Source organism: Phoca vitulina, unplaced genomic scaffold (assembly GCF_004348235.1).
Source record: "Phoca vitulina isolate PV1807 unplaced genomic scaffold, GSC_HSeal_1.0 scaffold20, whole genome shotgun sequence".
In the NCBI taxonomy this organism is placed as follows: domain Eukaryota; kingdom Metazoa; phylum Chordata; class Mammalia; order Carnivora; family Phocidae; genus Phoca; species Phoca vitulina.
In genome coordinates this window covers 12,440,394-12,460,943 of record NW_022589723.1, presented here as the reverse complement: position 1 = coordinate 12,460,943, position 20,550 = coordinate 12,440,394, and the positions used below count along the sequence as shown (strand labels likewise).

At 40.7% G+C, this 20,550-nt stretch overlaps 1 protein-coding gene across 2 annotated transcripts in view; it reads right to left on the bottom strand.

Annotated features, from left to right (window-relative positions):
• GOLM2 (golgi membrane protein 2) overlaps positions 1–16,800 on the bottom strand; it is a 113,319-nt gene extending 96,519 nt beyond the window's left edge. For both annotated transcript variants that reach the window (XM_032417004.1, XM_032417005.1), the window contains exon 1: positions 16,157–16,800. In XM_032417004.1, the coding sequence (XP_032272895.1) occupies positions 16,157–16,483 (327 nt within the window). In that variant the 5' untranslated portion in view covers positions 16,484–16,800. The remainder of the gene's footprint in view (positions 1–16,156) is intronic.
• Positions 16,801–20,550: the final 3,750 nt, after the last annotated feature.

Sequence of the window (20,550 nt, the reverse complement as noted above, 5' to 3'; positions counted from 1 at the left end):
AAATTTTGTCAAATGCATTTTCTCCAAGGATATCCAATCTCACCAATTCTATCTAACACTGTATTGGAGGTCTTAGCCATTGCAATAAGGCAAGGAAAAATAAAATAAAAATCATGCAACTGGAAATGGGGGAGGGGCGCCTGGGTGGCTCAGTTGGTTAAGCATCCATCTCTTGATTTCAGCTCAGGTCATGATCTCAGGGTTGTGAGATCAAGCCCTGCATCAGGCTCCAAATGTGGAGCCTGCTTAAGAATCTCTCTCTCGGTGTTATGCTGAGCGAAATAAGTCAATCAGAGAAAGACATGTATCATATGACCTCACTGATATGAGGAATTATTAATCTCAGGAAACAAACTGAGCGTTGCTGGAGTGGTGGGGAGTGGGAGGGATGGGGCAGCTGGATGATAGACACTGGGGAGGGTATGTGCTATGGTGAGTGCTGTGAATTGTGCAAGACTGTTGAATCACTGATCTGTACCTCTGAAACAAATAATACATTATATGTTAAAAAAAAAAAAAAGATAGCAGAAGGGGAAGAATGAAGGGGGGGAAATCGGAGGGGGAGATGAACCATGAGAGATGATGGACTCTGAAAAACAAACTGAGGGTTCTAGAGTGGGGGGGGGGAGGATGGGTTAGCCTGGTGATGGGTATTAAAGAGGGCACATTCTGCATGGAGCACTGGGTGTTATAGGCAAATAATGAATCATGGAACACTATATCAAAAACTAATGATGTGGGCGCCTGGGTGGTTCAGTCATTGCGCGTCTGCCTTTGGCTCAGGTCGTGATCCCAGGGTCCTGGGATCGAGCCCTGCATCGGGCTCCCTGCTCCGCGGGGAAGCCTGCTTCTCCCTCTCCTACTCCCCCTGCTTGTGTTTTCTCTCTCACTATGTCTCTCTCTGTCAAATAAATAAACAAAATCTTTAAAAAAAAAAAAAACAACTAATGATGTAATGTATGGTGATTAACATAACATAATAATAATAAAAAAAAAGAATCTCTCTCTTGGGGCGCCTGGGTGGCTCAGTCGGTTGGGTGGCTGCCTTCGGCTCAGGTCATGATCCCAGGGTCCTGGGATCAAGCCCCGTGTTGGGCTCCCTGCTCAGCGGGAGCCTGTTTCTCGCTCTCCTCCCTGCTTGTGTTCTCTCTCGCTATCTCCATCACTATCTGCCTCTCTCTCTCTCAAATAAATAAATAAAATCTTAAAAAAAAAAAGATTCAATCCCTCTCCCTCTGTCCCTCCCCTTCCCCCTTTCTAAAAAAAGGAAAGGGGGAAAAGGCTGTCTTTATTTGCAGATGACATGATCATACACATAAAGAATTCTAAGCAGCCTACCAAAAAAAGCTCCTATTAATGAGTATTGTGGCTTTTTTTTGTAGGTTCCTTAGAATTCCTTAGATTCCATTAATACTAGAACTAATGAGCTCTAGTGCAGGGAAATAATCAATACACAAAAATTAATAACATTTCTATGCAAAGAACAAGTAGAAAACTGAATAAGAGATATAATTCCATTTTTGATAGCATCAAGTACACAAAATACTTAGAAATAAATATAGTAAAATATGTGGGAGTGCTAAATACTGAAAATTATAAAATGTTGCTGCAAGAATTTAAAGAAGGCTAAAAAATAGAGAAAATAGAGAAACACCACATACATGGATTGAAATATTCAATATTGCTAAGATTCCATTCACTCCAAATTGATTTCTAGATTTACTATGGGTTGAATGTGTCCCCAGAAAGATAAGTTGAAGTCCTAACTCCCCAGTACCTGTGAATGATCCTTACTTGGAAACAGAATCATTGCAGATGTACTCAAGTTAAAATGGAGTCATACTGGATTCGGGTAGAGTTTAATCCAATATGACCAGTATCTTTGTAAGAAGAGAAAACAGAATTAAGGAAGAAAACACCATGTGAAGAGACAAAGACACACAGACATATTGTGAAGACAGCCACAGAAGATAGAGACAGAGACCAGAGTTCTGCTGCCATAAGCCAAGGAACACCTGATGTTTTCAGAAGCTAGAAGAATCTTACCCCTAGAGGCTCCATTGGGAATATGATGCTGACAACACCTTAATTTTGGACTTCCATTCTCCAAAACTGTAAGATAACAAGTTTTGGAACTTTTTTTTCAAGTTTCTGTTGTTTTATTTTTTTTAAGATTTATTCATTTATTTTAGAGAGAGAAAAAGAGAGAGACAGAGAGCGAGTGGGGTAAGGGCAGAGGGAGAGAATCTTCAAGCAGACTCCCTGCTGAGCATAGAGTCCCACGTGGGGCTTAATCCCATGACCCATGAGATCACTACCTGCGCCCAAACAAAGAGTTGGAGGCACCCAGGTACCCCAAGTTTCTGTTGTTTTAGGCCATTCAGTTTGTGGTGCTTTGTTACAGCCCTAGGCAACTAATACACATAGTGAATAAAGTTATTTAATTTGTTGGTGAGATAACTGCTCTTATATAATATCATATATTTTATTTTATATATATAATTTTATATATTTAAAAAAAAAAAGATTTATCTATCTATTTATTCATTTGTGGGGGGTGGGCACGTGCACGAAAGAGAGAGGGCAGGGACAGAGGGAGAGAATCTTCAAGCAGACTCCCCACTGATCACAGAGCCCAATGCGGGATTCAATCTCACGATCCATGAGATCATGACCTGAGCTGAAACCAAGAGTCAGTTGCTTAACGAACTGAGCCACCCAGGCGCCCCTAATTTTATATATTTTTAAACATATATATAAAATACTGTGTGGCAACATAGTTTACTAGAAAGAACAAGGGTTGTTGCAATCAAAGACCTGAGTTTAGAATTCTGCCTTACCTCTTAAGCCTGTTTCTTCATTCATAAAATGAGAAGATTAATGAAATAAAATATGTAAACACCTGTCCAGCAGAGTTTGATATTCAACAATGTTAGTTCCTTTCTTTCCTGGGTACATTGGTATAGTTTTGTATTGTTCTCTTTAAACCTGAATATATTACTTAAACTGACAAAAATATATTGAGCACTCACTCTATACTAAAAAGATCTTTGAAACCTGTCCCCACTTTTCTTTTTTGTCTCCCTTTATTTTCATATTTCTCTACTTTGTTTTGCTCCCCTATTAAGGAGTGATCCCAGGAGGTTCCATGGAGATCATAAAACAAATTGATCCTTGAAAAATTATGGCTACGTGGGGTGCCTGGATGGCTCAGTCAGTAAAGCATCTGCCTTGCCTCAGGTCATGATCCCAGGCTCCCTGCTCAGTGGGGAGTCTGCTTTCTCCCTCTCCTTCTGCCCCTTCCCCCAACTTGTGCATGCTCTCTCTCTCAAATAAATAAATAAAATATTAAAAAAAAAAAGAAAACTGATGGCTACAATTTAGTTATGCAGAGAAAAGGTAAAAGGACATTCAAGGAGCTTCCTTCTACCTGCTTGATAGAGAAAGAGAAACAATCTTTAATAGTGTGGTATGTGGTATCTGTCCTCTGAGTGATAAGGAGAACTTTGTAAACTGTGACTTCATTAAGCAAGAAGAACTAATTTTTTGTGGCTTAAGACCTGTTTGTCCATTTTAGCTTCTTCCTTGGAAGAAAATTAACATTTCCTTTGACTGAAAGTCCAAGGTTCCCTCTAGGCACAGGCTAGGTATGCAGTAATTTCAGTCTCCCCCATTGCTTCAAGGTTCTCTTTCTTTCTTTTTTTTTTTCCTTTTTTTTTATTATTATGTTATGTTAATCACCATACATTACATCATTAGTTTTTGATGTAGTGTTCCATGATTCATTGTTTGCGTATAACACCCAGTGCTCCATGCAGAATGTGCCCTCTTTAATACCCATCACCAGGCTAACCCATCCCCCCACCCCCCTCCCCTCTAGAACCCTCAGTTTGTTTTTCAGAGTCCATCATCTCTCATGGTTCGTCTCCCGCTCCGATTTCCCCCCCTTCATTCTTCCCCTCCTGCTATCTTCTTTTTTTTTTTTTTTAAACATATATTGTATTATTTGTTTCAGAGGTACAGGGTTCCCTTTCTGATTCCTAAGTAACTTTATCTAACTTTCTTGCCCTATTTCTTCCTGGCCAGGTAGCTCCTCCTTTGAATAATGTTGCCTGTTACCTTCCATGTCTGACTCTTTTTCTCTGGCAAACCAGGTCCTTCCCCTAAGGATGAATTCAAACCTTATCTACAGGAAGCCTTTTTTTATTTAATATAAAATGATATATTTGCACCTTATAATTTCAATCCTGTATATCTAATTTAAATTCACCTTAAGGGCAAAATTTTTTCTCAATAATAATATTTGATGCTGGACTGCAAGGCTGGAGGTGGATTGTTAAAAGACTTGTAAGCTATGGTTAAGGGCATTGACTGGCTTCTTCATCTCCTTTTATGACATGCTTAATTTTTTATTTTTAAATAACTTCATTGACATATAATTTACATAAAACAGACGGCATCTATTTAAAGCATACAATTTGATGACTTTTGATAGCTTTATACATCTGTGTAACCACCACTACAATCAAGATAGGGAACATTTTTACCACCCCTCAAAGTTTCCTTTCGTGCCTTTGTCATCCCTTCCTCTACCTCTGGCCTCAGGTGACAACGGTTCTGTTTTCTATTACTATAGATTAGTTTCCTTTTCTAGAAAGCTATATAAATGGAATCCTAACTATGTACTGTTTTATGTTGGGCTTCTTTCACTCAGCACAATGGTTTTGGGATTCATCTATGTTGTTGGGTATATGAGTAATTCATTCTACTGTTGTGTAATATTCTACTCTACAGATTTATCACATTTTGTTTATCCATTTGCCTGCTGATAGACATTTGGGTTTTTCCAGTTTGGGGCTTTTGTGAATACAGCTACTATGGATGTTTGTATATAAATTTTTTGTTGTGGTTTATGTATTTATTTCTCTTGGGTAAAAACCTAGGAGTGGAATGGCTGGGTCATACAGTAGGTATATATTTAACTTTATAAGAAACTGCTAAGCAGTCTTCCAAAATGGTTATACCATTTTACACTCCCACCAGCACTGCATGAGAACTGTAGTTGCTCTACATCCACACTAACACTTAGTACTGTAAGTCTTTTTAACGATAGTCATTTTAATGGGTCTGTAGTAGTGCCCCACTGTGGTGTTAATTTGCATTTTCTTTTTTTTTTTTTTAAGATTTTATTTATTTGACAGAGAGATAGAAAGTACAGGTAGGCAGAGCAGCAGGCAGAGGGAGAGGGAGAAGCAAGCTCCCCGTGGAGCAGGGAGCCCAACGCAGGGCTCAATCCCAGGACCCTGGGATCATGACCTGAGCCGAAGGCAGACGCCCAATGACTGAGCCACCCAGGTGCCGCTAATTTGCATTTTCTTAATGACTAATGATACTGAGCATCTTTTCATGTACTTATTTGCCATTCATCAGTCTTCTTTGATGAAATGTCTTTTCAAATCTTTTGCTCATTTTGAAAAATTAGATTGTCTTATTTATTTTCATTGAAATATAGTTGACACACAATGTTACATTAGTTTCAGGTGTACAACATAATGATGGGACAACTCTATATATTATGCTATGCTCATCACAGGTATACCTACCATCTGTCACCAAACAATGCTATTGCACTACTATTGACTATATTCCCTATGCTGTACTTTTATCCCTGTGACTTATTCATTCCATAACTGGAAGCCTGTACCTCCTAATCCTCTTTACCCATTTTCCCCATGGGTTATCTTCTTCTTATTGAGTTTCAGGAAGCTTTTATATATTCTGATACAATTTTCTGTCAGTTAAATGTACTGTGAATGTTTCTTCCAATCTGTGTCTTGCTTTATCTTTTTTTTTTTTTTAAATTTTTTTTTTTATTTATTCATTTGAGACACAGAGATACAGGGATAGAGGAGAGTGCATGAACAGGGGGAGGCAGAGGAAGAGGGAGAAGCAGACTCCCCGCCCAGCCAGGAGCCGGATGTGGGGCTCGATCCCAGGACCCTGGGATCATGACCTGAGCTGAAGGCAGATGCTTAACCATCTGAGCCACCCAGGTGCCCCTTGCTTTTTCTTTTAAAAAGTAGTGTTTTTTGAGTTTTTAACTTTGAAAGTCCAATTTATCAATATTTTTCTTTATGGTTCATTCTTTTTGTGTCCTCAAAAATCCATTCCTATCTTAGTTGCAAATATCTTCTCTTGTGTTATCTTCCAGAAGATTTCAGTTTCACGTTTTACATTTAGGTTTGTGATTCATTTCAAGTTAATTTTGTTTTTTTGTGTTTTTGTTTTTTTTAAGATTTGATGTACTTATTTAACAGAAAGAGAGTGAGAGAGCACAAGCAGGGGGAGCAGCAGAGGGAGAGGAAGAGGGAGAAGCAGACCCCCCTCACTGAGCAGGGAGCCCAATGTGGGGCTCAATCCCAGGACCCTGGGATCATGACTTGAGTGGAAGGCAGACGCTTAACCGACTAAACCACCCAGGTGCCCCAAATTAATTTTGTATATGCTGTAAGGTGGCAGTTATTGTTCCTTTTTTCCCCATAAAAATATCTAATTGTGGGTGCTTGGGTACCTCAGTGGTTAAGCATCTGCCTTTGGCTCAGGTCGTTATCCCGGGGTCCTGGGATTGAGTCCAGCATCAGGCTCCCTGCTCAGTGGGAAGCCTGCTTCTCCCTCTCCCACTCCCACTGCTTGTGTTCCCTCTCTGGCTGTGTCTCTCTCTGTCAAATAAATAAATAAAATCTTTAAAAAGAAACCTAAAAAAATTTTTTAAAAATCTAATTGTTTCAGTATCTTTTGTTGAAAAGACTTTTTTTCTTTCTTTTCCCCTTTCCAACTTTGTCCGTTTATTTATTTATTTATTTTTTTTTTTGTAAATTGCTTTGGCTATTCTAGGTTATTTGCATTTTCAGATGCATTTTACTTTTTTTTTTTTTAAGTTTTTATTTATTTTTGACAGAGAGAGTGTACAAGCAGGGGGAGTGGCAAGCAGAGGGAGAGGGAGAAGCAGGCTTCCTGCCAAGCAGGGAGCCCGATGCAGGGCTTGATCCCAGGACCCTGGGATCATGACCCAAGCCGAAGGCAGACGCTTAACCATCTGAGCCACCCACGGCCCCTTCAGATGCATTTTAGAATCAGCTTGTCAGTTTCAATAATAACAAAAAAGTCTGCTGGAGTTTCTATTGAATCTTGTATTAGTTTTTTCCTAGGGCTGTTGTAACAAAGTGCCACAAACTCAGTAGCACTTAAACTTAAAACAAATGAAATTTACTCTCTCACAATTCTGGAAGCTAGAAGTCCAAAATTAAGAGGGCCATGCTCTCTCTCTGAAGGCTCTAGGGAAAAGATCCTTCCTTGCCTCTTTCTTAGCTTCTAGTGGTTGCTAGCAATCCTTGTCATTCTCTAGCTTGTAGATGCATCACTCCAGTCAAGGCCTCCATTGTGTCATGCTCTTCTTTCCTTCCTTCCTTGTGTAACCATGTCCAAAGGTCCTCTCATAAGGATACAAGACAGTGGATCAGGGTCCACACTAATCCAATAACCCATAATACTTTGTATCAGCACTAAGGACTATCAAGAACCCATAGGAAAAAATTTCAAATATGGTCCTTCCTTAATTTTTTGTTGAGAAGACAACGTTAACATATAAGAAGCTACTAGTGAAAAATGAAAAACAAAATAAATTAGTGTGGTTCAAATAGTAAGTGTAAATAAAATATAAGGAAGGAAAAGCACGCTCTGGGGCAGAAGTCCCAGACATAGATAAAAAACTGGGTAAGGGGCGCCTGGGTGGCTCAGTTGGTTAAGCGACTGCCTTCGGCTCAGGTCATGATCCTGGAGTCCCGGGATCGAGTCCCGCATCGGGCTCCCTGCTCGGCAGGGAGTCTGCTTCTCCCTCTGACCCTCCTCCCTCTCATGCTCTCTGTCTCTCATTCTCTCTCTCAAATAAATAAATAAAATCTTTAAAAAAAAAAAAAAACTGGGTAAAAGGGGCGCCTGGGTGGTTCAGTCTGTTAAATGTTTGCCTTCGGTTCAGGTCATGATCCCAGGGTCCTGGGATCAAGCCCCACATAGGGCTTCCTGCTCAGCGGGGAGCCTGCTTCTCCCTCTCCCCCTGCTTGTGTTCTCTCTCTCCCTCTGTCAAATAAATAAATAAAATCTATTAAAAAAAAAAAGCTGGGTAAAAGATTGATAGAATATATGCACAGAAAAGAGGTAAGAGACTAAGAGTCAAACAACAGGAACAAAAGTACAAAAACAGGAATTAACATGACACAGAGAGGCAGGTGGGGAGACAAAAGTAAACAAAACAACATCTCTGGATCACAGTTTGAGTCAGGAGATAGTGGGAGCTAAAGGTAGTTGAAGCCACTCCATGGAAGACCTTAAAGGTTAGTGACAGTGACACAGCCACTCTGAAAGTAAGGTTTGAGGAAGATCAATTTGCTTAACGGGGAGGAACTGACTGAAAGAAATAGAGACCTGGGCAAGGAGGCTAGTTAGAAAGCTACTGCTGTTTCCTTTCCAATCAATTCTCTATTCTGCAACCAGAATGATGTTTTTTAACTCAATTTGATCAAGGAACTCCTCTGTATGTTGAATCACTGAATATCAGATGCTAGGAATCAAAGATGACACCAAAATTTCTAACCTCAGTCTTAATAATGGTTGCATGGCCAAAAAAATATGAAAGCGATATAGTTTGGAGAAGAGGTATGAATTTTGTATGGTTTATGAATAAACTTGACCAGATTATGACTGAAGAGGCAGAGCAAAGGCAGGAATTATCATGTGCAGCATATTAGAAGAACTGTAGAAGGTTGATCCTCAAATCACAGAGGAACCGGCAGGCTCGAGAGTCAGCTAAGAAAAGTATGGGAGGAGTCAACTAAGCCTAACTAAAAATGGACCAGGAAATGGGGGAAGAAAAAAAGTCAACCAACCAGGGGCAAAGGGTGAGGCAGGTAGACTGGAGGTGGGACCGGATCTAGGTAGGAACTCTCTACATCCTGGAAAGAAGGCAGGATGTAGCCGTGGAATAATAGCTAATATAACACTTACTGAGTCTTTCTTTCTTTCTTAATATATGGTGGGCATTATTCTGAGCATGTTAATAAATTTATTCATTTAAACTTTACAAGAATGAGAGGTAACTATTATTGTCCTCATTTTACAGATGAGGAAAGTGAGGCACAGAGAAGTTAAGTCATTTGCCCAAGGTTACACACATACTAAATGGCAGCACCAGGATTTGAGTCCACAGTAATAAATATCCACTATGTGCCAAGGTTTTATACACACACACACACACACACACACACACACACACAGAGTGTATTTTTTGCGGGGACAAAAAGGTAATATGCTTCCCATCCTCCTTTCTGGCACATAATCTTTTCCTTATTTAACTGATGTTACATACTGCCTCAGGGAAGACTGTGGTTGTTAAAGGCAAAAGAGATTATTTATTGTTCAGCTCCAAACTTCAAAACTGACTTTTTTTTTTTTTTTTTGCATTTATAGTAACACAACAATTTGGGGGAGGACTATTTCTACATTCTAACAGCTCCTTTTAATTATCAAGAACTTGACTTGGCTCATGTGGACCACACAGCTTTAATATAAGATACACATAGGAAGAATTCAAGGTCAGATAAAAGAAATGCTCTACACACAGGAAACAGAAGGAAAGTCCTTTCTGACAGAAAGAGGAAAGGCAGGCATTGTTATGTATCATAGATTCATCCTTCTTATGAGCTGAACTGTGTTCCCCCAAAAATCCATATATTGAAGTCTCAAACCCCAGTACCTCGGAATGTAACCTATTTGGAAATAAGGTTTTTAAAGAGGTGACTAAGTTAAAATGAGGCCATTAAGGTGGGGTGCTAATCCATTATGACTGGTGTCCTTATAAGAGGAAGAGATGCTAAGGATTTGTGTGCAAAGCAGACAGGGGGGTAGGGAGGGAGGACAACTAGGTGATAACAAAGTAGCAAGAGGGCAGCCATCTGCAAGCCAAGGAGAGAGGCTCCAGAAGAAACCAATCTGGGTGGCTCAGTCGTTAAGCGTCTGCCTTCGGCTCAGGTCATGATCCCGGGGTCCTGGGATCGAGCCCCGCATCGGGCTCCCTGCTCCGTGGGAAGCCTGCTTCTCCCTCTCCCACTCACCCTGCTTGTGTTCCCTCTCTCGCTGTCTCTCTCTCTGTCAAAAAAATAAATAAAATCTTTAAAAAAAAGAAACCAATCTGATGCACTTCAACCTTGGATTTCCAGACTCCAGAACTGTGAGAACATAAATTTCTGTTGTTTTCAGCCATCCAGTCTGTAGTATTTTGTATGGGAGTCCTAGCAAACTAATATAACCCTCTGGGGGAACTCCTTTAGGAGGATGGCAAAAAATAAGATAAATATGGGGGAAATCCCACAGAAGTAGGGCTTGCTTCTTACTTCCCCGGAACAGCTTAAGCTCCCTTAAGTTATTTCTGTGTTCTAACAGCCCAGGTAACAGAGGTAACAGATTGAAAATGGCAGGACAGTATAATAAATTGGAAGAAGTCCAATATCACTTTTCTGATTCCTTCGGAGTTGGGATTCCTAGACTCCCAAAGCTAGCCTGACAGTAGCACACCTAGCACCTAGATCTTAGTCTCTAATACCATTTTCCAATAAAAGGAACCAGGTCTTCTTGGAGAAATTGCTGATTCTAGGACTGGGGCAGGAAATATACAAGATAAGCCTGGAGCATCTTGTAATGCCAGAGAGTAAGGAAGGGGCATGTCACAGCGATGGGTATTACGTCAAAGGGATGCAGGAGGCAACTCAAAGAGCTCCCAATGGTCAAAGTTGGAACAATTTGAGCAAAAAAATAAAGTGACATTGGATTATAACCTGAAGTATAAAATAAGTATCTATGAGTCCATACTAATATAAATGACTAATAAATTAATGAAGGAAAAGAGACAAAGGTCCATGCAGAAGAATTTAAAATAATTTATAGAGATACTCTGACCTTAAGGAGATAAGAGTATAACTCCCATTCATTAAGTGTGGGCTGCATATAGTAACTTCCTTCCAAAGAGTACAGCGTGAAAAAAAAAAAAGGAAAAAAAGAGAAACTTTATGGTAGAGAAACAGGACAAACACTACCTCAAGCCAGGTGATCAAGGTTAACATCAACAGTGATAAGTCATTTTGAGAGATGTACCACTAATATGATGTGATAAGAATGACACTTTACCTCTGTGGTCTTCTTCCCAAAAACCATAAAAACCATAATCCCAATCTAATCCAGAGAAGATCATCAGACAAATCCCAATTGAGGGATATCTGACCAGTTATCCTCAAAACTGTCAAGGTCATCAAAAACAAAGCCTGAAAAACTGTCACAACCAAAAGGACCCTACGGAGACATAAGGCTAAATGTAATGTGGTACTCTGGATGGGATCCTGGAACAGAAAAAGGACATTAGGGAAAAAAATGAGGAATAAAGTATGGACTTTAGTTAATAATGGACTTTAGTTAATAATAATGTATCAACAGGGGTTCATTAATTATGACAAATGTATCATACTAATGTAAGATGTTAGTAATAGGAGAAACTAGGTGTGGGGTATATGGAAACTGTACTATCTTTGCAGTAACTCCATATATCTAAAATTGTTGTAAAATAAAAGTTTATTTAATTTTTTAAATATTTATTTATTTATTCCAGAGAGAGAGACAGAGACAGCATGGCGAGCAGGGAGAGGGGCAAAGGGAGAGGGGAAGCGGAGTCCCCACTGAGCATGGAGCCTGAGAATGGACTCCATCCCTTGACCCTGAGAGGCCCAGAGATCATGACCCCAGCCGAAACCAAGAGTAGGCTGCTCAACCGACTGAACCACCCAGGCGACCCTAAAAGTTTATTTAAAAAAAGAAAAGAAAAAGCAGCCTGAGCAAGGACTGCCTTGCCAACACCCCCTACACACACCTCCTAACTAAAGCAGCTCAGCAGGGTGAAGGCATTTTTGGTGTGAAACATCTATGGGAAGGAGGCGGGTATACAGGGCGTGATGCCGCCATAGGATCATGGTCTCCAAAAGACCGTAAAAGAAGTACCTAGTCAGGCATCCAAACACCACTGTTGATACTTAAGATAAAGACTCTTGAAGACCCCCAAAATCACATGCAGATCTGAGGTCACTGCCCACAATGCCTTGGGAACATACAAAATTTAACCTACACCTCAGACTACCATGACAATGAGAATGTTAACAGGACATCTTAGGATGGAGTTAAGGAAATCTTAATTTGACTGACTTAAACAATAAGGAAAAATGTTTATCTCACCTAACAAATGCCAATATTATATTACAATATTCTACTCTATAATCTTCAGTGCCTCAGCCATTCTTTAGGTGACTCTCCTGGCACTTTTGTCGTCTCCATTTCAGGTATCACATGCAGAAGGAACAACATCTGACAGAAGAAGAGACCATCTCTTCAAGTGAGACTCTTGTTTTTTTGTTTTTTGGGGATTTTTTTTTAAAGGTTTTATTTATTTATTTATTTATTTGAGAGAGAGAGAGCACAAATGGGGTGGGGGCAGAGGGAGAAGCAGGCTCCCCGCTGAGCAGGACCCCAGGATCATGACCTGACCTGAAGGCAGGCGCTCAACCGACTGAGCCACCCAGGCGCCCAAGTGAGACTCTTGAAGAGCACTTGTCAGGTGTTTTGCAGAATGTCATTCAGTACGAATTTGTCTTTCTCAAGATTAGACTGGGGATTTTTAGATTTGGGGTAAGAATACTATAGAGATCCAAGTGCCATTCTTTTAAGGAGCAAGGAAAACTTCCCCTCACAACTCACCAGCCACATCATAAGCCCCCTCCTAAATTAATCACTAGGAAGAAAAATGAAATTATCATACTCAATTTAGACCAATCAAGACTTAGCCCTGAGTCACAAAGGGAAAAATACATATCAGACAAAATAGGGCTGGTTTGCAAAAGTGAAGGGGGTATGAATGGACACTGAGCAGGCCACCACCAGTGTCTATAGGTAAAAACCCTAAAAGGCAGGGCCTCCACTCAAGAGACTACATTAAATGAACAAGTCTGTTTTAAAATGAATGAGACACTTTTCATTGTCTAATTTACTTCTCCTTCCTCCAACACTATCACCACCCAGAGGGATTTTTAGATCAGTTATAGAAAATAATAAAGCTTTAGGCTTTGTTTATTCTACAATCTGATTTGTAATGTGTCTAGTTTGATACTTCCATATATGTGATCTCAGATCTGTACAATACCTAGGTAGGTACTATGATCCCCTAGGTAGGTACAGATGAGGAAATGAACCCAAAGTAGTTAAATAACTTGCCCAACATCATATAGCTAGAAACTGAGTTAGAATTCTAAGCTGTATCTGCAGTCCTCAAAGCTTGAAATGTTTTTTAAGCTACCATACACTTCCCCAGATATCAAGAGAATAGCAGCAATAAAGGAAACACCTCTAAAAGAGAACTTTCATCTATAGTTCATGTGGACCAAAACTACCCTTTCTATTAGGAGCTCAAAGCCCCCTCCTTAACCCCAAGAACAAACATGCACAAGCACTCCAACAAAGATGCTATAGCTAACACAATATGAAACTGACATACAAGTGAGAGATTTAGATCTGTGAGCCAGTTGCATAAATTATCCAAACAAAAGTAGTTAAGATACCTACAGCAACATTTCCCAAACTAGTGTGCTTTGCTGGATTCTTCTGTACCATGATAACAAGTAGGCCATGAAAATAGTAATCTGTGATCAAATTAACTGAGAGACTAGGTTAAACAAAATTAAAAAGGCTTATTTACCAATAGAGCCTTTATATGCTAGCAGGCATCATGAACTCCAAGAAGAGCACATTCTACTTATAATGTTTAACATTTACTTCCAAAAAAGAAGGTTTTCCTTTTTAATCCTGACCACTTATAAACAATTCCTAGGAAAGTATTGTTTAACACCATTTTGAGAAATACTACTCTAAAAGGGAAGCAAGAAGAATAGAGTCCATTATTAGGGGGCTGGAGGCAAACAAACAAATCCAATAAAGAATATAGTGAAGAAGGTAGGAAGCAAATCTGGAGAGTTCAATATTATAGAAGCAAGAAAGGATATGGTTTCTAAAAAGAGACAACAGAACCAAACTACTGAGAGATTAAATAGATTGATAATAAAAAAAATTTTTGGATTGGAGTAGGAACACTGTCACTTGGGAACTTTAAGAGAATAGCTTCAGAAAGGGGAGGAAAGAAGGATGGCAAGCATAATAAAAAAAGACTAGGATGGAAATGATAAAAGAAGTACATGAAGCATTTCTAGACCACCAATAATTGTAGTTTAGCAGTGAAAGTGAAAAAAAGAAATTGGTGGGGCGCCTGGGTGGCTCAGTCCATTAAGCGTCTGCCTTCCGCTAGGTTGTGATCCCAGGGTCCTGGGATGGAGCCCCACGTAGGGCTGGCTCCCTGCTGCGGGGAGCCTGCTTCTCCCTCTCTGTCTGCTGCTCCCCCGCTTGTGCTCTCTCTCTCTGTCAAATAAATGTATAAAATCTTAAAAAATAATTAAAAAAAAGACATCCGTAAGTGAAAATGACTTTAAAAAAAAGAAATTGGTTGGTTAGGAAAAGGCAGTATATAGAGGAATGAAAAAAAAATTTAGAATGGGGGACATCTGTACCTGGTTGAAGGTAAAAGTGAAAACATACTAAAACATAATTACAGACCAGTAGATGGAAGAAATGGAACCCAGAGTATAAATGACTAGAAAAAAGTTATCTTTCCTCTTAGATTGGAGAGAATTTGAATAGCAATGCCTAGCCAAGTCTGAAGACCTTATTTTAATACTCCAAAATTTCACAGATTTCTGCCTACTTCACCCAAGAGAATTTTTCAGTCTTTAGAGTTCAGTGTATAGCATATGTATAAATTTCCTGATGTGTTGCTCCTCTCAGAGGATGTCTATGTTATGTGCAAAAGGAGAGGGTTATAGAGCAGTTATTACCTGAGGGCCCCAATCTGCATGAAATAAGTCAGGTGGAGGAAGATGACAATAAGGAAGCTGGAGCTCATGGAGATTTTAATTTATAATGACTTAGTACACATGATTTTGATATACAAAATAAAAACTTACAATTACAATAGGAACACACAAAAAATGTGAAGATTACCATAAAGGGTCCAGAAAAAAGGCATCTACTTAGCCCACCCAGAAATTTTCACAACTCTGCTATACCAACAGAAATTGCATAAGTCATAAATTAATAATGTAACTCCAATATGCTGGTGAGTGAGAAAAAAAGACTATTCAGTAGCAGGTCTAGTTACAGTCCAGCTTCAAACTTTTTAAATTTAAACTTTGTATGGCTTTCCATTTACATAAAACACCAATCCTAAGAACTACTTAAGCAGGAGAATTTTCATTTTTATTTCTCTCAAGAACAAGGACACTGACATGAGATTCTGTTGCTTAGAACATAATTAGAGATTCTATCTTTTTGGCTAATGTCATTAACAATTCAAATTGAGTACATAATTTTGTATTAACTATGTCCAGGTCACAAGTGTGGCTCATATATGGCTCCAGAGCCCATTTACCGTAACACTTTGATCACAAAAAAGGTAGTAACATCTGATTCTTCAACTACTTAACATATCAACCTACAGAGTTTAAGAAAAGTCATACTACTTAAAAAATATATAAACACAAGAGTTAAGAGGGGGCCCCATTCCTTAATTAAAGAAATTAATATTGATCAGTATGCACGGAATACGAATAAGGCAACAATACCAAGACCAAATCTGGCAGTCTCCAGATTTGTGTATCTGTAAACCTAAGGCTGCCACATAGGCCAGATGACTACTACTGCCAGCTCAGCAGCTGAGCTTGGAGAAAAGGCGGCATCCACACAGAGGCCACTCTAGAGAACCAGAACTTAAGGCCAGTTTCCTCTGGTGGAGACTGGAGAACGTGGCAGTAATAAACCGGGAAAAGTCTAAACAGGGTTGTTGGCGGTTAAGGGGAGCCTCCAGGGCTGCAATCCTGGAAGACACAGAGCAGACGCGGCGGGCCAACCCCGCGACGCCGGGGTTGAAAGAAACTATGGGGGTTGAGAGGAGAGGGCTCGTCCTTACCTTGTCATCCTCGCATCTCTTCCCCAAGCCCTCCTTGGCCTGCAGCCGGCTGCTGAGCCGACCGTAGTCGGCCTCCTTCTGGTCGATCTGTTTCTTGTGCGAGTCCACCAACAGCAGGAGGTCCGAATTGCGCTTCTCCAGGCGCCCGCGGGCCACCTCGGTGCGCTGGACCTGGCCCTGCAGCTCCGCCACCTCCTCCTGAAGCAGGACGTGGCGAGAGGAGATACTCCAGTAGTTGAAGGCGAGGACCGCGATCACCACCAGCAGCACCACCAACACGAAGGAGGGCAGGCGGCCGGCCCGCCGGTTAGCTCCAAAACCCACCATGGGGTCGAACTGGGCTGTGCCCTGGGGCCTCGTCGCCGACACCTGCGGGCAGAAGCTCAGGCCTCAGAAGCTGAGTTGCCTGGGGGACGCGGCCCCAGGGCCGGCCGAAGGAGAAGGCGGGCCAATCTGCCTGCCGGCGAGCCGGAGAAGGGGGCGGGGCCGCAAGCCGCAGGCCCCTCCCCGCCCCCCCTCCTCAAATCTGGCCAGAGCGCGTTCCCAAGGCTTTGAAAACGACCCTGCACAGCCGGGTGGAACCAGGAGAACCCAGCTGCCCGCACCCGGGCCCCAACACCTCAGGGTTGGGGGGCGGGGAAAGGTGCCGGAAGGGGGCGGATTTAACTCTGGCCCCGCCCGTTGGCTGAGTCCGGGTCGCTTAGGGGGCCATTGCCTAGTTTCCGCCGATGCCCCCTCTTCTCGCGAGAAATTGAGTTTCTCTCGTCCTTTGCATTTTTATCTCGCGAGTGTTACAGCTATTGGGCAGAGTGTTGTGTTAACTTTGGCGCTTTGTGTTAGCTCTTCTACCTGAGTTCCAGTTCCTTCGGTTTTTACACTCTCGGTTTCCTTGACCCAGGGTTTAGGGAGTGCCAGCCCTACCCTGGTCCTCGTGAGAGTTTTTGTCTTTGAGGACCTCTGCGGCTGCGACCGCTTTGTAGGGAAAACAGTAGGTGAGCTTCCGGCAGAAAGGGCGACTACGAAGGTTTTGTACTTGATTCAGTAAAGGGAGATTTTCTTGTTCATGCTAACGATGTGGAGAATAAACAAAAAAGACCATAAAATAGCGGTGCTCGAAACATTACAGAGAAAAATGAAGAGAAACTAAGCTTTATGACTGAAGGGGGTGGTGCCAGCCTGGTTTCCAAGGTTACTGCTTTCACGAAAGAGAAGAACTTCAGAATGTATGAGTTCTGTTCTTAAACTCACTGCTGCTTTTGCTTTGAGCGAGGCTTCCAAATAGAAAATCCAGAAGCTGCCCTCTGAATGGTAATTAATGCTGATACTGACAGCTAGCACACTCTGGTTAGAAATAACAGCTCTTTTACAAATTATTTGTGCATGCCTAGTCTCATGTTACCCTCTCAACACAGTTTTACACGCGAGGAATCCAAGACACAAAGGTGTTCCAGAAACTTTCTCAAAGTCCCATATCTTGTTTGAGACAGTGTTCGGCTTGGATCCAGATCACTGTACTCTAACTTCATTGCGTTTTGCATTACACCAGGCTAACCATTGCTATATGTTCAGCATTAATCATAATGATGCAGAAAAAGCTCCCACCTCTTTTGTTTTTTCTGCAGATTTCCTTTGTCCTGACATAAAAAGTTTTGAAAGTTATTGGCTGTCCTGTTTAAGGAGATGGAGTTGCTTTATTTTTCAAAGTTCAGGTTCAAGAACTTCCATAAGCATAAAACCCCAAGAATGAAAAAGCTTTGGTATTTTCATTCAAATCAGAGTGGTATGGTTTTGAGGCAGGAAGACTTGTCATCTTTGAATAATTATTCTATGCTTCCTGTCCATTTCAAAAATGAAGTTACTTGTCTAATGTTCCCAGAGTAGCCTGGAAGAATTATTGCACCTTCAAAGAAGTGATGATTTCTCTCATAGATACAGAAAAACAAGTGACGCCAAAATTATTAATCTTTAGTTCACATCAAACTTGAGCCTTTTGCTCTGGCTTCATAAGATCAAAGAAATCAGGGCACCTGGGTGGCTCAGGTCATGATTCCAGGGTGCTGGGATCCAGCCTCACATCAGGCTCCCTGCTCATCCGGGAGTCAGCTTCTCCCTTTGCGCCCCCCCCCCCCCCACTCATGCTCTTGTGTGCACTCTCTCAAATAAATAAATAAAATCTTTAAAAAAACAATAATGAGATCAAAGAAATCTGCTCCAGTCTTGAATGGCAAGTGGACTTTGGCAAGAGGGAACAAAGCAAAAATGGGAAATCATTGACTATAATGAGCCTTCCCATGTATCCTTTCCTCAACTTCATATTGGCCTTGCTTTGTGTAGCCAGCAGTTGAAAATTAACTATGAAGTAGTGTTAACTGCTTAAAATGTCACTCTTTCAAAAATGTTTTCATTTTTATATGGGATTCTGACATGTTAAAATTTAATATTGTATAAAACACATTCACATACATTTTTTCAGCAGATGCTTAAAAGAACTATTTGGTGCTTATTATTCCATTATTCCATTTTACAGATGCAGAAGTAACTTGCCCAAAGTTACATGTCTAGCAGGTGGCAAGGCTGAATCTTGAAAACCAATCCTATTTCCACTCTTCCCCCAGGGAAAAAGTTTTTATTCCATTTTGATGGTTACCTCTTCAAGCTATTCTCCCTACTAAATGATCCCAACCCACATATCAAGACACTGTATAAGTGCTCTCCTAGAGATAGTTCTGAGTTAAGCATTAAACAAATGGAAGTAAAAGTCAATTCCTTAAGCCAAGTGATCAACTTTAATAACTGATAAATCATGTGATTAGTATATATCCTTGATATGATGTGATGAGAGTAGCACTCTGTGGTCTTCCTCCCCAAAACTCGTAACTCTAGTCTAATTGTGAGAAAATATATCACACAAATTCCAGTTGAGGCACATTCTACAAAATGCCTGACCAGTAATCCTACAAACTGACAAGGTCATCAAAAACAAGGAAAATCTGAGAAACTTTCACAGGCAAAAGAACCATAAGGAGCCATAACTACTAAATGTAATATGGTATTCTGGATAGGATCCTAGAACAGAAAAAAGAACATTAGGGGAAAAGGAAGGAAATCTGAACAAAACATGGACTTCAGTTAATAATAATATATTAATTTATTGTCACAAATGTACCATGCTCATATAAGGTGTTGATAATGGGGGAGATTGGATGTGGGGTATGTGGGAATTCTGTACGATTTTCACTTTTTTTCTGTATTTCTAAAACTGCTCTAAAATAAAATTATTTTAAATCATCAGTTTCTATTTTGGGGATATCTTTTAGGTTATCAAGTATAGACATAAGTATGTTCACATAGCTGGAAAGGCAGTATAATCACAGAGAAATAATGTTTTAAGATTTATTTGAGGGGTAGGGGCACCTGGGTGGCTTAGTTGTTTGAGCGTTGGACTCTTGGTTTTGGCTTAGGTCATGGTCTCAGGATCATGGGATGGAGCCCCACTTCAGGCTCCACACTTAGCAGGGAGTCTGCTTGAGAGATTCTCTCCCTCCCTCTCCCTCCCCCTCTGCTCCTCCCCCTGCTCATGTGCACTCTCTCTCAAATAAATAAATAAAATATTTTAAAAAGACGAAAAAGATTTATTTGAGGGGTAAGCATCTACTATAAAGGGGCAAGTGAGGTTGAATAACGGGAATTTTGTTTTTAAATGGAGTTTTCTTTAAGGGCAAAAATCACATCATTTATTTCTCTTGTACAACCCAGATGCTTTTTTGAGCTCAGAACACTATTTGGCATATGTCTTCAGTTTATGTTGACTCAAAAAATTTTATGTTCTGGGGTGCCTGGTCTGGCTCTTGGTTTCAGCTCAGGTCATGATCTCATGGGTCGTGGGATGGAGCCCCACAATGGGGTCTGCACTCAGGGGGAGTCTGCTTGAGGATTCTCTCCCTCTGCCCCTCCCCCCCACTCACTTTCTTGCACATGCGCAAGGGCTCTCTAAAATAAATAAATAAATCTTAAAAAAAAAAACTTTATGTGCTGCAGTTGAGCAGAGGAATGGATTATTTTGTATTTGTAGCTTATTCCTCAATATTTATTTTTTTTTAAGATTTTATTTATTTATTTGAGAGAGAGAGAAAGAGAGAACAGGGAGAGGCAGGAATGGCAGCATGGGAGAGGTGGGGGGGGTGTAAAGAATCTCAAGCAGACCCCATGCAGAGCATGGAGCCTGAGGCAGTGCTCAATTTCATGACACTGAGATCATAACGCAAGCCAAAACCAAGAGTTAGATGCTTAACCAACTGAGCCACCCAGATGCCCCAATATTTTTTTTAACATTTTATTTTTAAGCAATCTCAACACCCAATGTGGGGCTTGACCTCACAACCCTGAGATCAAGA